This window comes from Cebus imitator, unplaced genomic scaffold (genome assembly GCF_001604975.1).
Source record: "Cebus imitator isolate Cc_AM_T3 unplaced genomic scaffold, Cebus_imitator-1.0 Scaffold789, whole genome shotgun sequence".
Lineage (NCBI taxonomy): Eukaryota > Metazoa > Chordata > Mammalia > Primates > Cebidae > Cebus > Cebus imitator.
Window position 1 is genome coordinate 55845 of NW_016108104.1, and position 23125 is coordinate 78969.

At 39.9% G+C, this 23125-nt stretch overlaps 1 protein-coding gene across 3 annotated transcripts in view; it reads right to left on the reverse strand.

Moving 5' to 3' along the window:
- The window catches only part of LOC108297298 (probable phospholipid-transporting ATPase VB), a 232912-nt gene that overhangs the window by 35955 nt on the left and 173832 nt on the right, over positions 1-23125 (reverse strand). For all 3 annotated transcript variants that reach the window (XM_017520014.2, XM_037735376.1, XM_017520013.2), the window contains one exon: positions 1356-1441. In XM_017520014.2, coding sequence (XP_017375503.2) covers positions 1356-1441 — 86 coding nt within the window. The remainder of the gene's footprint in view (positions 1-1355; positions 1442-23125) is intronic.

The following is a 23125-nucleotide window of genomic DNA, read 5'->3' on the forward strand; positions in this document are numbered from 1 at the left end:
GTTTCTCTGGTATTGTTCTTATTGTTTCTCCTTTCTATTTCTCCTCATGATATCCCACATGACCTGAGGACATGTGGGCAGAGGAAAGCAAAGACAGCTGCATTTCAGGGAGCTGCTAAGCCTCATTCCAAGCCCTACAGGTGGAGAAGTTGGTGTAACGTGGCTGAGCTCCTCAATGGATGGCTATGGAAAGCACACAGGTGTTGGAGTCAAAAGACCCCCATATGAGTCCTGGCTTTGTCTTATACCTGCTGTGTGACTTTGGGAGATCCTTTAAATGTATAAAGTCTCAGATAATCATAATCCAAGTCATGATATTCGTGCTCTGGGGTTGTTGTGAAGATTATGTGAGATAATGCTCTCTGGAAGTCCTCTAAAAGCTGTCAAAGCAAGCTTGTCGGACCCACGGCCCACATGCGGCCCAGGGTGGCTTGAACATGGCCCCACACAAATTCATAAACTTTCTTAAAATATTATGAGGTTTTTTTTTTTTTTTTTTCCTCATTGGCTATTGTTAGGGTTAAGTGTTTTTTATGCGTGGCCCAAGACAATTCTTCCAGTGTGGCCCAGGGAAGCCAAAAGATTGGACACTCCTGTAGAAAAGCACTGTTTAAGGGCATTTACTCACATCTGTTACTATGGCTCTTTATTTTGCGAGACTAGTGGTCTGATATGGGAGCAGAATCACAGTAAAATTCTTAGGCTGAACCAAAGTTGAGGAATAAGAATAACAATAATCCTAATAGCAGAAGCCACTGTTAACTGAATGTTTCCTCTCTACTAGTTGCTGTGGTAAGGGTTTTGTGTATGCTAAGTCACTTAATCTTAGAAAAGAAAAACCCTTTGATATTGATATTAGAATTTAATTTTTTTGAATGTGGAAACAGGCTCAGAGAGGTGAATTAATTTACCCAAGGTCACATAGCTTGTAATTTGCAGAACCCCTATTCAAACCCAGATCTGCCAAATTCTAAAGTTATTGTTCTTACTTACAACGCAATACAGGCACTTAAAAAAATGATCTTAATTAATTCATATTCACCTTCCTGAATCAGAGCACAATCTTGATTTTGATGCTATGTTACAAAGGTTTTTGTTGTTGGTGTTGTTGTTTTTTAATAAAACACTGGTGAATTTAACCCTGCAAGATAATTATCATTCAACAACAACAACAACAACAAAAATAGAAAGTTTCCCAATTTAAATTTCTCTAGTCCTTCTTTATCACACACACAAAAAATAAAATTCCTCAGGATGAAGACGCTTATCTGTTTGGTCATTTCTCCAAAATATAAAATATATTTTCTAGCTGCAGTGGAGATACTTACTAGCAGCATGGAACATGAGATACTTACATATAACCCTTAAATTTGTTGAGGTGGTTGTTGGGTTTCTCACACACGATGGTATTGTGGAAAAGCTCTGGCTCGAATTGTACCTCCTGTGAGAGAGAGGACTCTGTGAGTTTATTAATTCAGAGGGATCTCGTCTTAATAGGATCACTGGGAGGGCTAATCACTGTTAGAACCATTGCAAATAAGGTAATCCCTGCTTTGTCACACTTTGATAGTTGTAATGTGTCAGAAAAAAAGAATTAAGTCCTCATTAAGGAAGAGAAAGCAAATGCTAATGAAAAGTTTGATGCAGGACAGAGGGAGGTTACTACGCTGATTGCATTTCTCTGACCTGCCTGGGTCTGGGGCTGTAGCTCAGATCTAACAGAACTTACTGCGATGGTGGACTGTTTTGAGTCTGCATTGTGCTACAGTATGAGCCACTAATCACGTGTGGCTACTGAGCACTTGAAGTTTGCTAGTTTGACTAAGGAATTGTTTTCTTAAAAATTTTAATTTGATTTTAATTAATTTAAACTTAAATAGCTACAAGTGGCTAGTGGACACCACAGAAATAGATGATTAAAAAAAGGCATTACAAATCCTACCACGTAGAGAGATCCACAGCTAAAATGCTTGTACATGTAATATGTCCAGGGTTTTACAAATATATATTCATCATCTAGGCAGGGTGGCTCACACCTGTAATCCCAGCACTTTGGGAGGCTGAGGTGGGCAGATCACCTGATGTCAGAAGTTTGAGACCAGCCTGACCAACATGGTGAAACCCTGTTTCTACTAAAAATACAAAAATTAGCCAGGCATGGTGGTGCTTGTCTGTAATCTCAGCTACTCAGGAGGCTGAGGCATGAGAACTACTTGAACCCGGGAGGTGGAGGCTCCAGTGAGCTGAGATCGCACCACTGCACTCCAGACTGGGTGGCAGAGCAAGATTCTGTTAAAAAAAAAAAAAAACACACATATATATATATGCGTGTGTGTGTGTGTCTCCACATCCACATATATTAGTATAGGCATATACATGTGCATTTATACATTTTAACAATCAAATTCAGTGTTCATAGATCTTGAACATTTTCACGTTATTAAATTTTTCTATATCTTTATTAAATATGCACAGAAACCTACCGTATAATATGTGGCAGGCCAGGCCTCACTAAGGCAGGCCTCCATTACAACTGTCCCAGCACTGAGTAGCCAGGTTAAACATTAAAAACTGACTGAGCCAGGGTCCTTATACAAAGGCTGGTGTGTAATAAAGATCCCAGCAAGGTTGCCTAGACCTTTCCTGGGCCTTGAAGCGTGAGGAGATAACAAAGCAATTCTAAACAGGAATTTTCAGGATTAAACAAGTTTCACTGGGGATCTGAAGAAACTCCCCAGGCCTCCACAAACAAGTTTATTGGGGTCTAAAAGACTCCCTTAACACTTATGATTTAGCAGGAGACAAGATAAGGTAATCGCTACAGTACCTAGACCCATTTAGATTAGGTAAATTTACTGAGGCTCCAGAAGTAAGTCTTTAGGACTCAGACTTTGGTAACAGATTAAAAGAAGTTAATCACTTATGTCTTTTGATGAATGCATGCTTACAGGTAGACATATAGCTCAGAAAGCAGATAAGCTCTGGAAAACTGTAATTCTGAGTTGGTCTGGCAATAATTTCCAAGCCTCCCTGTAAACCGGTTACAGAAATAAAAACTCTTCCTCCCCAGTTCATCTGCATCTTGTTATTGGGCCACAAGAAATAGCAGCCCAACCCTCAGTTTGGTCCAGGAACAAAACTGACCATATTTCCTTTAATCATTTCACTACTGAATATGTACAGTGTTTTAATTTGTTTTGCTATTATTATAAAAATGCTGTGAAAATAGTAGCTAATAGAACAAAATAAATAGCATTTACTGGACTCTTATTTCTGCCAGACACGGCAATGAAAATTTTATATATGTTATTCATTTTCAAGCTTACAATCATTCTCGGAAGCAGGAACTTTAATTTGTCTCTCTGTAGAGATGGGAAATCTGTGCCCATGTTCAAACCTATTTAAATCTCATGGGCTGGGATTTGAATCCAAGTTCAACTGCAGACCTAAGTATTTTAAACACGTTCTTGATTCTTTACTTTTTAAAGGCATTTCTGTTGTACAAGCTCTTTTAGTCCAATGGGGGCAAAACACAGCTACAGGTGGGAGAGCTTGCTTTCTGACTCCCGTCTACATTGACTAGTACTACTTTCAACTTACGAGCCTCTGTTTCTTCATTTGTAGAATGGGGCTAACATAACCTGCCCTGCCCATCTTAATTGTGCCTTAGAAAACAGAATCTTTGTGGAAAAGTGTTGAGACATGTAATATTCCATCCCAACAGAAGGCAGCAGTGCTAAAGGTGGGATTGGAAATGTTTTTCTCAGTAGAGCTTTTAGCAAGGGGTGTGAGTTTATTACTGAAAGCTACAAGGTACAGCTGTTTAAAGGGGCAAATTGATTCGAAGAAATGATAGCATTTTCTGGCTTTGTGTAAATATACTGTCCATTGGATCTGAGGGGGTGCCAACATAAATAAACTCTCTACTCACTTGAAATAAATTACCCATCCAAGAGTTTCTAAAAATATGGCCCTTTTCCCTCCAGGTATTGATTCTTTCAGGGACAAACACTTGCCAAGCTCTGAGATAATGACAAATCACACTATAATTTGTCAGCTGTGTTCATGCCCCTGATTAAGTCGTGAGCTTCACGACTTACACTCCTGATCCACACCACTCAGCTCAGCGCTGGGTCTCTTTTTTTATTTTTAATTTTTTTTCTTTTTGCCCCACTCTGCTGGTATCAGCGCTGGGTCTCTAAATCCAAACTCATTTCAGATATAAACGGCAGTGGGGTCTGAGCACTAACGATCCCTCTGCAATGGCTCGGAGACCCTGCTGCCGGTTTAATCACACCCCCCAGGCCCCAGCAATGAAGTTTGACTCTTGTTCCTCTGTTGGGGCTTCTTAGCCACCTCCTCCTGTAATGTCCCTTCCTGGTTCTGTGTTCTTTCCTGCCAAGCATGTGACTTTGGTCCTCTGTCTTCCTCTTGTGATTTTGGTCCTCTGTCTTCCTCTTTTCATGAAGAGGTGACCCTGCTCTTTCTAGCTACGTGTCCCCTGGGATCCTTCCTTCAGCTGGAGGAGGAGGGGCTGTGGAGAGGGGCACATGGGTCCTGCTGGCTGCAAAGACAACCACTGAGGCCCTGCTTGTTTTTAAGGATTTGCTGTATTTCCCTCCAGGGCAGCTGTTGAGCCAGCCCAAGACACAGAGAAGTGCCCAGCCTCACAAACCTGTCAGGGCTCTTATTTATTAATATTTTTGAGACAGGGTCTCACTCTGTTACTCAGGCTGGAGTGCAGTGGTGTGATCACAGCTCACAGCGGCCTTGACTTCCCAGGTTCAAACAGTCTTCCCACCTCAGCTTCCTGAGTAGCTGGGACTACAGGTGTGCACCACCAGACCCAACTAATTGTATAAAATAAAATTATATATCTATATACGTACATATATAAATATATATGTACGTATATAGATATATTTTGTAGAGATGGGGGTCTTGCTATGTTGCCTAGGCTGGTCTCAAACTCTTGAGTTCAAGTGATCCTCCTGCCTCAACCTTCCACAGTGTTGGGATTATAGGTGTGGGCCAGGCTTCTTATTTTAACCTTGTTCAGCAGTTTCTGATTCCCTTGTGAGATGGGGTAATGTCCTCTCACCATCCTATAATTTTTCTTAGCTTATGGATGAAGGTTGCCTAACCGGCCACTTCTTTTTGACCCAGCCTTTTATCTAAGGCACTGCCCTTTGATGAAAGTCTCGCTATCCAGCAAAAGGCCTAGGGAGCCATTAAGACACAGGAAAAGGCCAGTCCTTTCCAGAGAAGAGTGCGTGTCTCTGCAGCTCCTTAGGTCAGACCTACCTATCTGGAGTGCTTACTATGTGCCAGGCACCTGTCATTCAGTTCTCACAAAAGCCTTAAGAGGTTTGGGCAGATATGCAGTAGAAGACTAAATTAAAGTGACTATCTCATGGTTGGTAAGCAATAGAGCCATGATTGCCACTCACGTCGTCAGAATCCAAAGTCACTGTTGTCGTCATCACCATCACCTTTCATTCCTCCTCTCCTGTTGTTATTCTGTAGCCCTTACTGAACACTTGTTGTGTACTGAGAATCAACACAGTATTTTATATATGCCATCTTCTTTGATTCCTACAATAATTCTATCAGGTATGTACCATTATTATCCCTATTTTACAGATAAAGGAATTGAGACTTAGGGAGAATCCGTGATTTCCCCAGTGCCATACAGCCAGCAAAACAGAAAAACAGGCTTTAACCTTAGCACCGCTTACTCTCTAAGAGTCTGCTCCTTAACCACAGTGGTATCTGGATGCACAGAAGAAAGATGAATATTTAAGCTCTCCTGTTGGCACTATTTCTCTATGTTCACTACCCAATTCCTCTGAAGGACCGATTTAATAAATGAATTCATTCTCTAATATATAAAAAATATACAAAAATTACAACAAATAAGTAATGCAGTGTGTTACCTCTTCCAAGTACATTTCCACTTTAAATTAAGTACCTACAAAGAGTACAGGTTAAAGTTAAGGCACTATTTGGCCTAGAAGACATTTAAAAAAAAAAATATATATATATATATATATATATATATATATATTTTATTTCACTTTAGGTTCTGGGGTACATGTGAAGAGCATACAGGATTGTTGCAAAGGTACATATATGGCAATGTGGTTTGCTGCCTTTATCCCCATCCCCTATATCTGGCACTTCTCCCCATGTTATCCCTCCCCAACTACCTAACCCCTGCTGTCCCTCCCCTAGTTACCCCAACAGACCCTAGTGTGTGATGCTCCCCTCCCTGTGTCCATATGTTCTCATTGTTCAACACTAGCCTATGAGTGAGAACATGCAGTGTTTGACTTTCTGTTCTTATGTCAGTTTGCTGAGAATGATGGTTTCCAGGTTTATTCATATCCCTAAAAAGGAAACAAACTCATCATTTTTTATGGCTGCATAGTATTCCATGGTGTTTATGTGTCACATTTTCCCTGTCCAGTCTATCATTGATGGGCAATTGGGTTGGTTCCAGGTCTTTTCTATTGTAAACAGTGTTGTAGTGAACATTTGTGTGCATGTGTCTTTACAGTAGAACAATTTATAATCCTTTGGATATATACCCAGTAATGGGATTGCTGGGTCAAATGGAATTTCTATTTCTACGTCCTTGAGGAATCGCCACACTGTCTTCCACAATGGTTGAACTAATTTATACTCCCACCAACAATGTAAAAGTGTTCCTATTTCTCTACATCCTCTCCAGCATCTGTTGTCTCCAGATTTTTTACTGATTGCCTTTCTAACTGGCGTGAGATGGTATCTCAGTATGGTTTTGATTTGCATTTCTCTAATGAGCAGTGATGATGAGCATTTTTTCATATGTTTGTTGGCCTCATCTTTTCCTTCACCCACTTTTGAATGGGTTTTTTTCTTGTAAATCTGTTTTAGTTCTTTGCAGATTCTGGATATTAGCTCTTTGTCAGGTGGGTAGATTGCAAATTTTTTTTCCCATTCTGTTGGTTGCCAGTTCACTCTAATGATTGTTTCTTTTGATGTGTGGAAGCTCTGGACTTTAATTAGATCCCATTTGTCTATTTTGGCTTTTGTTGCCAATGCTTTTGGTGTTTTAGTTACGAAGTCCTTGTTTATGCCTCTGTCCTGAATGGCTTTGCCTAGGTTTTCTTCTAGGGTTTTTATGGTGTTAGGTCTTATGTTTAAGTCTTTAACTCATCTGGAGTTAATTTTAGTGTAAGGTGTCAGGATGGGGCCCAGTTTCTGCTTTCTGCACATGGCTAGCCAGTTTTCCCAACACCATTTTTGAAGCAGGGAATCCTTTCCCCATTGCTTGTTTTTGTCAGGTTTGTCAAAGATTGGATGGTGGTAGATGTGTGGCATTGCCTCTGAGGCCTCTGTTCAGTTCCATTGGTCTATATCTCTGTTTTGGTAGCAGTGCCAAGTTGTTTGGATTACTGTAGCCTTGTAGTATAGTTTGAAGTCAGGCAGCATATCTCCAGCTTTGTTCTTTTTGTTTAGAATTGACTTGGCTATGCAGACTCTCTTTTGGTTCCATGTGAAGTTTAAGTTTTTTTTTTTTTTTTTTTTTCCCAGTTCCGTGAAGAGGGTCATAGGTAGATTGATGGGGATAGCATTGAATCTATAAATTACTTTGGGCAGTATGGCCATTTTCACAATATTGATTCTTCCTAACCATGAGCATGGAATGTTTCACCATCTGTTTGTGTCCTCTCTTATTTTGTTGAGCAGTGGTTTGCAGTTCTCCTTGAAGAGATCCTTTATATCCTTTGTTAGTTGTATTCCTAGGTATTTTATTCTCTTTGTTGCAACTGTGAATGGGAGTTGGTTCTTGATTTGGCTCCCTTTAAGTCTGTTATTGGTGTATAGGAATGCTGGTGATTTCTATACATTGATTTTGTATCCTGAGACTTTGCTGAAGTCGCTTATCAGTTTCAGGAGATTTTGGGCTGAGACGATGGGGTCTTGTAAATATACAATCATATCATCTGCAAATAGAGACAATTTGACTTCCTCCTTTCCTAATTGAATACCCTTTATTTATTTATTTATTGCCTGATTGCTTTGGCTAGAACTTCCAATACTATATTGAATAGGAGTAGTGAAAGAGGGCATCCTTGCCTAATGCCCGATTTCAAAGGGAATGCTTCCAGTTTTTGCCCATTCAGTATGATATTGGCTGTGGGTTTGTCGTAAATAGCTTTTATTATTTTGAGATATGTTCCATTGGTATCTAGTTTATTGAGAGTTTTTAGCACAGAGGACTGTTGAATTTTGTTGAAGGCCTTCTCTGCATCTATTGATATAATCATGTGGTTTTTGTCTTTGGTTCTGTTTATGTGGTGGATTAGATTTATGACTTGCATATGTTGAGGCAGCCTTGCATCTCTGGGATGAAGCCTACTTGATCGTGATGGATAAGCTTTTTGATATGCTGTTGCAATCACTTTGCCAGTATTTTATTGAAGATTTTTGCATCTGTGTTCATCATGGATATTGGCCTGAAGTTTTCTTTTGTTGTTGAGTCTCTGCCGGGTTTTGGTATCAGGATGATGTTTGTCTCATAAAATGATTTGGGAAGGATTCCCCCTTTTGGATTGTTTGGAATAGTCTCAGAAGGAGTGGTACCAGCTCCTCCTTGTATGTCTGGTAGAATTCGGATATGAATCCATCTGGACCTGGGCTTTTGTTGGGTGGTAGGCTATTAATTGCTGCCTCAACTTCAGCCCTTGTTATTGATCTATTCAGGGTTTTGACGTCTTCCTGGGTTAGGCTTGGGAGGATGTAAATGTCCAGGAATGCATCCATTTCTTCCAGGTTTACTGGTTTATGTGCACAGAGTTGTTTGTAGTAATCTCTGATGGTAGTTTGTATTTTGTGGAACTGGTGGTGATATTCCCTTTATCATTTTTTATTGCATCTATTTGATTCTTCTCTCTTTTCTTTTTTTTTTAATTAATCTGGCTAGTGGTCTATTTTGTTGATCTTTTCAAAAAAAACAGATCCTGGATTTATTAATTTTTTGAAGGTTTTTTTTTTATATCTCTATCTCCTTCAGTTCTGCTCTGATCTTAGTTATTTCTTGTTTTTTTGCTAGCTTTTGAGTTTTCTTATTCTTGCTCCTTTAGCTCTTTCCATTTTGATGATAGCGTGTCCATTTTAGATCTTTCCTTGTTTCTCATGTGGGCATTTATTGCTATAAATTTTCCTTTAGACACTGCTTTAAATGTATCCAAGAGATTCTGGCATGCTGTGTCATTGTTCCCATTGGTTTTGAAGAATATCTTTATTTCTGCCTTCATTTCATTGTTTATCCAGTCAACATTCAAGAGCCAGTTGTCCAGTTTCCATGAAGTTGTGTGGTTCAAAGTTAAGTGAGCTTCTTAATCCTGAGTTCTAATTTGATTTCACTGTGGTCTGAGAGACTGTTATGATTTCTGTTCTTTTGCATTTGCTGAGGAGTGTTTTACTTCCAATTATGTGGTCAATTTTAGAGTAGGTGTGATGTGGTGCTGAGAAGAATGTATATTCTGTGGATTTGGGGTTGAGAGTTCTGTAAATGTCTATTAGGTTTGCTTGGTCCCAATCTGAGTTCAAGTCCTGGATATCCCCGTTAATTTTCTCTCTTGCTGATCTGTCTAATATTGAGAGTGGAGTGTTAAAGTCTACCACTATCATTGTGTGGACATCTAAGTCTCTTTGTAGGTCATTAAGAGCTTGCTTTATGTATCTGGGTGCTCCTGTATTGGGTGCATATATATTTAGGATAGTTAGCCCTTCTTGTTGCATTGATCCTTTTACCATTATGTAAATGCCCTTGTCTCTTTTGATCTTTGTTGGTTTAAAGTCTATTTTATCAGAGACTAGGATTATAACTCCTGCTTTTTTTTTTTTGTTCTCCATTTTCTTGGTAAATCTTCCTCCATCCCTTTATTTTGAGCCTATGTGTGTCTTTACATGTGAGATGGGTTTCCTGAATACAGCACACCGATGGGTCTTGACTTTTTATCCACATTGCCAGTCAGTGTCTTTTGATTAGGGCAGTTAGTCCATTTATATTTAGCGTTAATATTGTTATGCGTGAATTTGATCCTGCCATATTGACGCTAGCTGGTTGTTTTGCCCATTAGGTGATGCAGTTTCTTCATTGTGTTGATGCTCTTTACCATTTGGTATGTTTTTGGAATGGCTGATACTGGTTGTTCCTTTCTATGTTTAGTGCGTCTTTCAGGAGCTCTTGTAAGGCAGGCCTGGTGGTGATGAAATCTCTCAGCAATTGCTTGTTCATAATTTTATTTCTCCTTCGCTTATGAAGCTTAGTTTGGCTGGATATGAAATTCTAGGTTGAAAGTTATTTTCTTTAAGAATATTGAATATTGGCCCCCACTCCCTTCTCATTGTAGGGTTTCTGTGGAGAGATTCTCTGTGAGTCTGATGGGCTTCCCTTTGTGGATAACCTGGCCTTTCTCTCTGGCTGCCCTTAGCATGTTTTCCTTCATTTCAACCCTGGTGAAACTGACGATTATGTGTCTTGGGGTTGCTCTTCTTGAGGAATATCTTTATGGTGTTCTCTGCATTTTCTGGACATGAATGGTGCTCTGCCTTGCTAGGTTAGGGAAGTTCTCCTCGATAATATCCTGAAAAATATTTTCCAGCTTGGATTCATTCTGTCATGTTCAGGTACACCTATCAAACGTAGATTAGGTCTTTTCACATAATCCCATATTTCCTGGAGGCTTTGTTCATTTCACTCTTTTTTCTCTAATCTTGCCTTCTCATTTTATTTCATTGAGTTGATCTTCAATCTCTGATATCCTTTCTTCTGCTTGGTCTATTCGGCTATTGAAACTTGTGCATACTTCGAGACGTGCTTATGTTGTGTTTTCAGCTCCATCAATTCATTTATATTCTTCTCTAAGCTGTTTATTCTTGTTAGCATTTCATCAAACCTTTTTTCAAGGTTCTTAGTTTCTTTGCATTGGGTTAGAACATGTTCTTTTAGCTCAGAGTAATTTGTTATTACCCACTTTATGAAGCCTGTTTATGTCAATTCATCAGACTCATTCTCCATCCAGCCTTGTTCCCTTGCTGGTGAGGAGTTATGATCCCTTGGAGGAGGAGAGGCCTTCTGGTTTTGGGTGTTTTCATCCTTTTTGCACTGGTTTCTTCCCATCTTTGTGGATTTATCTACCTGTGGTCCTTGCAGTTGGTGACTTTCAGATGGGTTCTCTGAGTGGACGTCCTTTTTGTTGATGGTGAAGTTATTTCTTTCTGTTTTTTCCTTTTCCTTCTAACCATCACGCTCCTCTGCTTTAGGACTGTTGGAGGTCCACTCCAGACTCTGCTTGTCTGGGGATCCCCTGCAGCAGCTGCAGAATAGTAAAGGTTGCTGCCAGTTTCTTCTTCTGTTATCTTTGTCCCAGAATGATGTGCCAGATGTCAGCCTGAGCTCTGTTTTATGAGGTATCTCTTTGGATATATGGGGGTCAGGGAGCTGCCTGAGGAGACAGTCTGTCCCTTATAGGAGCTCAAGTGCTGAGCTGTGAGCTCTGTTGTTCTGTTCAGAGCTGCTGGTCAGGTACATTTAAGTCTGCTGCAGCAGAGCTCATAACTGCCTTTTTTTCCCAGGTGCTCTGTCCTGGGAGGGTGGAGCTTTATTTATAAGTTCCTAATGTGCTGCTGCATTTTTTCAGAGATGCCCTGCCCAGCGAGGAGGTAGCCTAGTTACAGTCTGTCAGCAGAGGCATTGCTGAGCTGCCGTGGGCTCTGCTCAGCTGCTGTGAAAACTTCCTTGTGGTTTTGTTTATAAAGGTATAGTTAGAACTGCCTCAGTAATGGCGGTGTGCCTCAGTAATATTAGGCTGTGTCTGTAATGGCAGACTCCCTCAGTAATGGCGATTGCCTCGGTAATGGCAGACTGCTTCAGTAATGGCATAATGCCTTGGTAATGGCGGACTGCCACAGCAATGGCGGACTGCCTCCATAGTGGTGTACTGCCTCAGTAATGGTAGAAGCCCTTCCCCACACAGAGCTGGACCATCCCAGGTCCAGCCGTGCTTGCTGTGAAACTCTCAATCCAGAGCGTTTGAGATTGCTGGTCTTTGTGGAGGTGGGACCTGCTGAGCCAGATCACTTGGTTCCCTGTTTCAGCACCCTTTTTTTCAGTTGAATGGATGACTCTGTCTACCAGGCGTTCCAGTCACCAGTTGAAGTGGCACCCAGATTTGTGTGAGTTTTTGTGTGGTGACCTGCTGCACCGGCTGAAACAGCCATGCTGGAGACTCATGGCTGGAGACTTTTCCACCCAGGAATCTCCTGGTCTGTGGGCAATAAAAATTCATTTGGAAATGCAGTGATAACTCACTCTTTGTGTTCTCACTAGGAACTGCAATCCAGAGCTGTTCCTATTTGGCCATCTTGGATTGTCTTCCCCAGAAGATTTTTTTTTGAAAATTTTTATTTTTTAGCCTTTATGAATTTTTTGGCTACTCCCTCTATGAAGCCCACTATAATCTCCACAGAAGGTTCCACCTCAGCTAATCAGAATTGCTCCTTTTCATGTGCTGCCACCACTGCTGCTGTTTCCATTGAATACCTCTGTCTAGATCTATGCATCCTCTGGTAGACTGTCAGCTTCCTCTGGGGCATCTCCTGTAATACCTTGTTTTTGCAGGCACACCATAAAGATGTGTTGAGGCAAGGTTAGTACTCGAGAGGGTGATGTTGGCTGTGTGTATTTTGAAAGGTGATAGGTGAGTAGATACAAAGCAGATCTCACTGTAAAGGCTGATTCACACAACAGAAAAAGTCCCAGGCACAGTCTGAACTTTGATTCATTGGAGTAGGACCACCTCTTGTGTGGGAAGCCTTTAACTCAACAAATAAAAAATGTAGTCAGAGTCCTCAATCCCACCTTTGTCCAGTCTAGTCCCCTGTTCACTCATGCCTCCATTCAAGCTTTTATTAACTATCCATGATATAGCAGTCATGTGGGAAAGTAAGAGAGAATCAAAGGAGGAAAGGGGTGATTAACACAAATCAATGATTGCTGCCATAAGACAACTCAAGGTTCCCAGTCTGGCTCAGGTGTGTCAACAGTGGTATCTTTGAGAGCAAAGGAAACTGGGCCTGGTGCCAGGGCATAATCACTCCCCGGGGTTGAGGTCCTCCTTGCTCACCTGTGTCCCAGGTACAGCAAGCCTGCCATCTCAGGCTGGAATATATTCCATGAGCTAGAATAGGCTGTTTTCCTTGTGCTTGCCTCAAGTTTTACTTTTCTAGGCTTATTTCCTTTTATCAGTCACAATTAATGATTGAATTCACCAATACATGTGATTAAATAAATGTATGAATGATCTTTTGAAGTTGTTTGTAATGGATAGCTTTCTTCTGGCTACTCATCTTCTGTTTCATCCTTTGTAAACTTTTGACTTCCCTGTGGGAAAGTGCCTTGCATTTCTGGTTTATAACTGTGATGGGAATGTAAGCCATGATGCCCTGCCCATTAAACTCTCTTACTGTGGGGCTTTGACTTGAGTCGAATGACTCAAGGGAGGAAAAGAAAGGAGACTGCAAAGGAATTTCTGTTACCAAGCTGTTTGGATAAGCCAATGGTTCATGATTGGTAGATTAAGCTACTGCAACTTGTCTACAAATCCCTCATATGCTCCCAAATGCTATCTGTAGACAGAGTAAAAATAAGTCTCACATATGCATGTACCAGTATCTTTCAGATTTCTAAAGGAATTATTGGGATTAATAAATTGAAATTTCATTTACCAATTCACTAGATTCACTGTAGCTTTTGGTTTTATTGTATATTCTTAAATAATGGATGTTGAAAGAACAACCTTTTTTTTTTGTTTTTTTAATAGTCACAAATGGCCTTTTTTAAAAATGGAACCCATGGTCATATAGTTCTTACAGGATTAGAAGCACATCTTAGACCACTTTGAAATCCCTGTATGTCCATTAGGAAATATCATTCAAGAAAGATTTTGTTGATTAAAGAAATGGAAGCCAACCAAACTCTTTCCTCAAACATAGAAATAATTTATGTATTTAGTTTTTACCAAGAGTCAATTATGTTTATGAAAAAGAAGAGTTAAATCTGTGACTGCCATGCTTTTGTGAAGCTCTTGGATTCTGTTTCTACGTGATTCCCAGGCTAAAAGACTACCAAGGAGAACCACCACTATCAGGGGATGAGAATAACAAAATGGCGACATTGACCCTCCTGTGTGGATGGCTCAACTGACTGTGCCAAGGAGTAGGGGTTACAGTGTAGGCAAACCATGCCGACCAAGGAAGCTACATGGGAGATATGCTGCAACCTTGGAAGAACACTAAAGTTTTTTCATTTTAAGTTATCCGTTGTCTAAATGGTGAAAGCAAATGTACTTCACACCCCAGCTGCTAAGCTAGGTGATTGAGGTTTTCTTCCCGGCATACAAATTAAGCAACCCTCTGATTTCTGAGAATCCTATCTGAAAACTAATGACAGTTACTAGCACTTGATAACCTAGCTGCTTCCTGGTAGGTGAAGGTTCTTTTCAGGATAACCCATAACAGGGTGACTGGCAGTTACTTTCCTCTGGCTCTGGATGAGGAAATCATTTGCATATTCAATCACTCTAAAGGTCCCTGCCTGCCCTACTGATTCTCTCACAAAAGCAGGCAGATTGGGCTGGAGGGCTCTTAGGAGTTTTTATAGTTTGAGTTCCTTTTGGTCAAGTGGACAAATATTCTGTTTCCCACTTGGGCTGACTAAAAGTAATCTGGAGATCTTGCTATGGCATTTACCAAACATACAGGGCATGGACTTGGCATGCCAAGCAAATACAGAAATAGGATGATTTCTTCTGTCATTTCTAAAAGGAACTAATGGTTGGCAGAATTGTTAACAACTGTTTGTGTAATTCCCTGTAAGTGCATGCAGTCATACCCTGTATCTCTCTTGTTTACTCCTGGGCCCCCAGAGCATGCTACAGCATTCAGCACATAGAAGGCTTTTAATAAATATTTGATGAATGAATGTGTGAGTGGTCTGATGCCTGAAATATGAGCAGGTGCTACCAGATGGCCAGTGGCGCCTTAAGGGAGTATTGCACAGACAAACCTTTTCTGTACAAAGCTTTTCTTGCTGTAGATAACTGAAACACAAGAAGATGATACGAAATCCAAAGTTTCATGCTTCATGTTTTGGCAAAAGAATTCACAAAGAAGAGAGTATAAATTTCAGTTCAAGAAACTATATTAAGTTGTTCATGGAAGATATGGTCACAATGTGTCACCTCTGTTGATAAACCACAATAACAAAGATCCTAGTACAGTGTTTGGTAACAGGAGGACCTCATCAGATGTTGACTGAGTAAATGAATTTATTGAATGAACTACAGTAGTTGAGAGTGGCAAGAGCAAAGTCCATGCAAGCACAGAGAAAGGAGTGCTTACCTGTGGGACATGGGTCAGAGTGTTGCCTAAACCAGAGAGAGGTCAGACAAGGAAGGGCATTTTGGGAAGAGGGATAACACTTAGGGACTCTAGGAGAGAGACAGAGGATATTAAGCCCCCTCCTTTAGGATGAATGACCATGGTCACAGGTAAATTAGGCTTATAGACTGCGGATGAGTCATAGATATAATGGATATTTATTACTCTGCTGTTCAGAATTCTCCCACCCTACAGATCAATTTCAAACATGGGGTTCAAGTGGAGGATGCCAATCACTTAGTCCTTTGTTTCTGGCCAGAGTTAATTTGTCTAGGAATGGGTACATGATATCAGCCAGGCCAGCAGTCCATTCCCCCAGGATGCTTTTCAACCAAGACATCAGGGAAGGTTGCTAGACCCTCTCTGGGGGTTAAGCTATAAAGCACAAGTACAACTGGTACTACATTTCATTCCACACAAAGGAAGTTGGTTTGAAAGAGTGAAGTCAAACACATCACAAGAAACATAGACAAGGGATGGACATTGTACTGATGGATTCTGAATTCTTCATTCCGCATGCACCTAAGGCCCAACTCACCCATATTTTTCTAATTAACTTTTTGTCCACACTATTTTGAATTACAGTTCTGTTACATGTAATCAAGAGTCTTAACTAAGCCATATACCATATTAGATTGGTATGGTTTTCATTTGAGATATCAAATATTTCCCACATTGACCTTAAATACCCACCATAGACTAAGGCAGTGAAGGCCAATACTAAAATGTAAATACATTGTCTTGGGTAACGGAGTTGCTGGGAAGGAGAAAACCTTTAAGATATAATTCATTAATCCCATAGGTTATCATCCATAACTTTAAGATATCATCCATTAACATTTCATTTTTCCGGCTGGCCACAGTGGCTCACACCTGTAATCCCAGCACTTTGGGAGGCTGAGGCAGGTGAATCATGAGGTCAGGAGTTCGAGAACAGCCTGGTCAACATAGTGAAACCCTGTCTCTACTAAAAATACAAAAAATTAACCTGGCATGGCGGTAGGTGCCTGTAATCCCAGCTACTCAGGAGGCTGCAGCAGGACAATCACTTGAACCCAGGAGGCAGAGGTTGCAGTGAGCCAAGACTGTGCCATTGCACTCCAGCCTGGGTGGCAGCGCAAGACTCCATCTCAAAAAAAAAAAAAAAAAAAAACACCAAAACAACAACAAACAAACAATAAAAAAAAATTCACCTTTCACATAACCTAGCAGAGCTTTCTTGTAAGGCTCTAAAGGAAAAATATCTTTTTATAGAAATGTGCAAATAATGCTAGACATTGGGAAGAGGGGATGTCGTATGGGTGTGTGAGGAGAGTGTGCACCTGCACACAAGTAGAAGACTGGAGGAGATCACCACAAGGAGCCCAGAAGTCTACAGAAAATAACAGTAACAGTTTTTCATAGGGTTGCCCCATCACCATCAAGTTATTATTATTATAAATAATTAAACCTAAAATCTATAAAGCTTTAGAATTTTCATACATATGAAAATATATTCATTTGAGACATAAAAATACATATAAAGAAAGGTAAGAATAATTTCAGCAATGGGAAAAATAATCAGGTATATCAGAACTGAGTTCTAATTTGGGCTCAGCACTGTATTACCTGGATAATTTTGAAAAATTCAATCTGTCTGAAGTTATCTTCTCATCTCTAAAATGTTCCTAGTTCCTACCATTTCAACCTCATAGAATTTCTGTGAGTATTAAATATCAAAATGGGGTGGTGTAACACAGTGGACAGGGACTTTGCCTGATGCAGGAAAGAGTTTACATATTTAATATTGATGAGGTGAGGTAAAAACCTCTATTCTTGAATTTGAAGTGTCAGCATGAATCCTGATGTATTTAATCGTAAAAATGTTCTAGTTTTGGCCGGGTGCGGAGGCTCACGCCTGTAATCCAAGCACTTCGGAGGCCAAGGTGGGCAGATCACCTGAGGTTGGGAGTTCAAGAAAAATGTTCTAGTTTTGTTCATTTAAATGACATAGAAATAATAATCAACTCAATAGTAATAAAATCCTCTAGGATATATTTACTGTGGTTTCTATTAAAAGGAAGCAGATCTACCAAGACCACTACCATCACGTGAAAAGAACTCAGGAGCCACTTCTCTTTTTTAAGCAGTTCCCACTGCCTAGAGATGGGGTAATAATGAAAGACAACTAGTGCATTAATTTGACATACATCAGATATGTTTAAATCCATGAGTTCATATTGATGCTAAAAAAGAAAAACCCACTGAACACTTTTGGAGGATGTTAGGCAAACAACTCATTATTTTGAAAATGTAAATGAGAGGAAAGACTCAAAGACATCCATTTTCTCTACAGAGGACACCTTGGAGTGACCCAATACTTCATGAGGGGACATTTTTCCTTATAAACCAATTAGAATATTACTAGTTTTTTCAAATTCCATTGAACTAATGAATCTAAACAACCACCATGAATGACTATTAACAATGAAAAAAGATAGATGTTTTGTGCTTTGAGATGGTAGCACCTCAGGTCCTATGACATAACATTGACATGCGCATGCTCAAAGGCCAAATCTAACCTGAATCTGACTTAGGCACTACCATGTTGTAAAAATATAGTGGTCAGAAAAACATGTTAAATGGTACTACAGGGAGACAATGCACAGACTATAAGAAACCACACAGGACAAACAACCTGGTTTATTAAGCAACAAAAACTAAATATGCATCAAAAAGAGAAAGCTAAGTGGGGAACTTACAGAATAAAATAGTTTAAAGAAACTAATCTCAATATTTGTTCTTATTTCGATCCCGATTCAAACAAATGAAAAATATTGACCACTGATTTGAAAGTTGGTATCAAATAAATATTGCTAATTTTTAGGTATGATAATATAATCATATATTTAAAAAATCCTATCCTTTAGAGACATAATAAAATATTTATGGGTAAAATAAAATATTGAAGATCTGCTTCAAAATAATTTGCAGATGTAGAGGATGGGGTATAGATTAAAAAAAGACTGGTTATAAACTGATTGTTGAAATCAGGTGATGGGTCCATAGAAATGTATCATATTGTTCTCTCTGGTTTTGTATATTCTTAAAAATTTCCACGACAAAAAGTAAACAAACCAACCAAAGAACTGTGCCTGAGTTTGGATCTGAGCTCAGCCAACCTAGTGAACAGGGTTAATTAACTGTTCTTGCCTCATTTGTTAAATGGAGTAATAAAAGCACCTATTTTACAGGGTTATTTTTGAGTAGTAGAAGGAAATAATAGATATAGAACACTTAGAAAAACTGCCTATGGCCATAGTAGGTGTTTAATCCAGTTATCTGTTATGTCTTCTTGATATTACATACTATTATGAAGTTATATTTTAAAAGAATCCTAGACAGCAGGGGGTGGGGAGGGAGGGGAGGGTGGGGAGAGATAGCATGGGGAGAAATGCCAGATATAACATGCACCTAAAGTAAAATAAATTAAAAAAAAAAAGTGTGATCTGTGCTCAACATTTAAGTACTGATCAACAGGTAAAAAGCACTAAGTTTTGTTCTTAAAGGAAATTTGGAAAAGCCTGTCTAGAAATTTGGAAAAAATCTAGCAGGAAAGAGGACCTTTCTCTGGTTCTCAAGGGCAGGCAAGGTTAGAAGACAGGTAGCTAAACTTTTGCATTAACTGAGGTTTGGCATCACTGAACTGGGATGGGAATAATTTCTCCCTACTGGATCTCAACTCTTTGTTGGCAAAATGCTCCTTTGTCTAAGTACCTTAAAATCAATACATACTTTCATTCCAGAGGATCTAAGTACAGCAGCTGTTCGTAACTGAGTAAATGGCTTAAAAGCACTATCATTGGTGGCATGCAAGCTAGTCAAAAGAGAGACTCAATGGAGAATTTTTAACCTGAGCAACAAACAGGTATGTATAATTATTACATTGATTAATGATGCTCTGAGCCAGAGCCTTTCAAACTTTCATATGCACATGACTCTCCCGAGGATCCTGTTAAAATGCAGATTCTGGTTTAGTCTGGGGTAGGGCCTGAGATTCTGCATTTCTGACAAGCTCTCAGTTAGGCTTACTGAAGTGGCTAGTCCACAGAATGTACTTGGCATAGCAAGTTCCCTGTTGGCACTGGGGAATGATCTGACCCATGCTTCAGTGGGATTTAGGCCTCAATGATTTGGAAAATAGCCAGGGACATGTTTGATCTGAAACACTAATTGGAAGCATTCATTTCTGATTCCTTGGGTTTTGGTAACAATTACATTTATTGAAATGAATGCTATACACACCTTTCCAGGTGTTAAATCCCTAGGTTAAAACTCTTTTACAGAAGAGGTTTCAGGTATCCAAAGAGAAAACTATACATTTGAATTCTCTAATAAAGTCCTCTTGTCAGCTGGACAGGTTTTCAGAATAATCCTAATTTTGAATTCCCCCTCTTTCCCTTCTTTTCCTAACAATGGGAAGTGAGAGTGAATATCTCAAAAATAGGTCAATAATTTTATAAACTCAAAGACAGCCCCTTGGAATAAAAGTTCCAATTGAAAAAAAAAGTTGATTTAGTCCAAGAAGAATTCTGAGAAAAGGATTTGAAACAAACTCTTTGGCAACCTTGAAGACAATCTGCAGTGTCATGGGAGAAAGACTCTTTTAAGAAGTTCTTTAACGTTTATAATTTCATTTGAACCTAAACAGGAAAGGGAAGAATGGACTGTATAAGCCATGAGGATTGTCAACTTCTCTGTTACTCTTCACCTGTTGTGACTGTATCCGTACCACAATTCAGGCTAATATTTTCTGAAAAGTTCCATAGGAATGTTAATAATATTTGTTCTGAAAAATGATTCTTAGGTTAAATAAATTTGGAGAGCTCAGGGCTAAAGAAAGTTTAACAGGTCTGTTGACTCCAGGCTTTCTCAGAGATGTTCACATGGTAATGAACGTTGGAACCTACAAGGGGGGTACACAGGACACAAGCTTCTTAATCTGACTTGACCACAGACCATGTGTTGTTCTTGAGCTGTCTCTTGGGATAAGTGCTTAGCAGATTCTGAGAAATGCTGCTCTATGGGAGCTGGGACAGAGTATTTCTTATTGATTTTGAATTACCAGAATGTAGTAATTCTCATCATCTAGAAGATGGTAAAAAGAGTGTGTCTATGTGTGGGGTGAGATGTTTCTAGTAATCTCTGTGGTTAGTAAAAAACCCCTTTGGCAAGGTGAGGGTCTTAAAGACAGTAGGGATTCAGAGAGAGAATAAACTACCAAAAGCCATTAATGCTTATTATGTAAGACATTAAATTTCCAAACAAAGCATGTTTGTAGGTGTTCAAAATCTCTGAGATGATTAGTGTGATTTGCTCCTTCTGTGCCTCAGAGTTTTCATGTGTAAAATGGGGATAGTAATGCCTACTTCCCGCGGTGGTCTAAGGCCTAAAATAGGCAATGCATGTAAAAGAACTGGTATATAGTAAGAAGAACCTAGATGGTAGTTTTGTTCCCATTATTAGGATAAGCGTTGTTTTTTTTTTTTTTGGAAGCACTGGAGGTGGCGCCTTTCCTTTGTTGTACAGGTTTTCAAAGAGGTGGTGATAGGTTTATTCAAGATCATCTGGGAGAAAATTTTTTAAAATATGCACACTCAAGGCCCTACTCAATCCTAGTGAATCATAATTTGCTGGTGGTGATACAGAAGGATGCGTGTATATTTTTAAAACTTCCCTGTGATGATTATGATATACCCTCAACACCTGTAATGAACTTGAAGCAAATCCCTTAGTTATATTCCATCCCTCCTGTAATAGCTCTGAGATATGTTTCTTGGGATAAAAGTTTCTTGTGCTTAAATGTTTAGAAACGCTGCTTAATAGCACCTGTCCTTCTCCTTGGGCTTATTAAAGTATCAGAGAAGTTCTGCAGAACACAATACTTGAAAGCTTGTAACCTATTGCCTTCTGATATTACTTGGCCTTGCAACATTTATCTTTCTTGCAATTTTCATCAACATGTTTGTTTGTTCGATACATTAGGGAAATCCTATGGTATAGAGTTAGCCAGAAGCAAGTTCTATCCATATTCAGAAATCTTTCTGCCTTAAAAGTATAAGGGAGAAGCAAGGTCGAAAGGGGCAGCTAAGATGTCTCCCCCCAGGGAGCAGGCTGAGCCCATTTTCATTATCCCTGACACTTGCTATCTGTATGTGGAAAGAATCTTGGCAACAATCAATGTGTACTTTCAAGTAAGCATTGCTGAGTGAACTCAAGGTAACAATGAAAGGGCCAGGGAGATGAGCCACTGAGTCTTAAAAACTGAGGCTCTGGACAAACCTGGCTTTGATTCCTGCTCCAACGCTTCCCTGCTCAGTGACCTTGGGCAAGTTACAGGACCTCTGTATGTACCAGATTCCTTATGTATAAAATGGAGACAATAATATAATAGTGCCTATCTCATCGGGTTGTTTTGAGGATAAATGGCATAATCATGCAAAGCCCTTAGTTTGGAATCAATAAAAGTCTATTATTATTACTAAAATGAAAAAAGCACGTTTGAGCGAAGGAAGGGGGAGAATCAGGAACTGAGACAGAATAGAGAGCTCTGGAAACCTTGAAGCTCAAATAATCTCCTTCCTTTCGCATAGGAATTTACCTCTCTCTCTCTCTCTCTTTTGTTTTTGTTTTGGTAAATCATCTCATCAAGTGCTCTGTGAGAACTGAGGGTTAGAGTTGGAGAGACTTATTAAATTGACTGGTCTATAGCACTGGAGCGTGAATGGCCCTTTTGCCTGACTCTTCATTCCAGCTAAATCCCAAACTATCTGACTAATTAATATGCAAAAAAACAGCTTGGGAACAGCTGCCAAAGACAAAAAGAAAAGTCACTGGTTGAAATGAAACAACACTGAAATGACTGCCCAAGAGAGACTAAGAAAGATTCAGAATTGTTGGGGGAGGGAGGCTAAAGGGGTGATTTATAGATTTCACTGCTTCTAGAACTTAAAAAAAGAAAGGTTAAAGGCCGGGCGTCGTGGCTCCTGCCTGTAATCCTAGCACTTTGGGAGGCCAAGGTGGGTGGATCACTTGAGGTCGGGGGGGTTCAAGACCAGCCTGGCCAACATGGCAAAAACCCTGACTCTACTAAAAAAACACAAAAAATTAGCTGGGCATGGTAGTGCATGCCTGTAGTCCCAGTCACTTGGGAGGTGGAGGCAGGAGAATTGCTTGAACCCGGGAGGCATAGGTTGCACTGAGCCGAGATTGTGCCACTGCACTCCAGCTTGGGTGACAGAGCAGGACCCTGTTCTCGAGAAAAACAGAAAGGTAGAATAGCATAGAAACATCTCAGAATGCCTTGCGTGTGGTAAGGCTAAGTTGTCATTCTTACATACCCACGTGCGTATACACACGTGCATGTGTGTGAGTGTGTGTGTCTGTGTGTAATATTTCATGCATTTCTTATTGTTACTGCTAAAGAGATTTGAAAGGCTCTGGACAAAAGGGCAGGCGACAGAGCTCTGAGCCCAGAAACAGATTGTTATTGCTTGTCTAGAACGACGTGGTGAACTTCGACCAGATCTCACTCCGCCTTTTTGCAAACACTAGGGTGATTCAGCAAATGTGGCGGTAACAAGCAATGGGT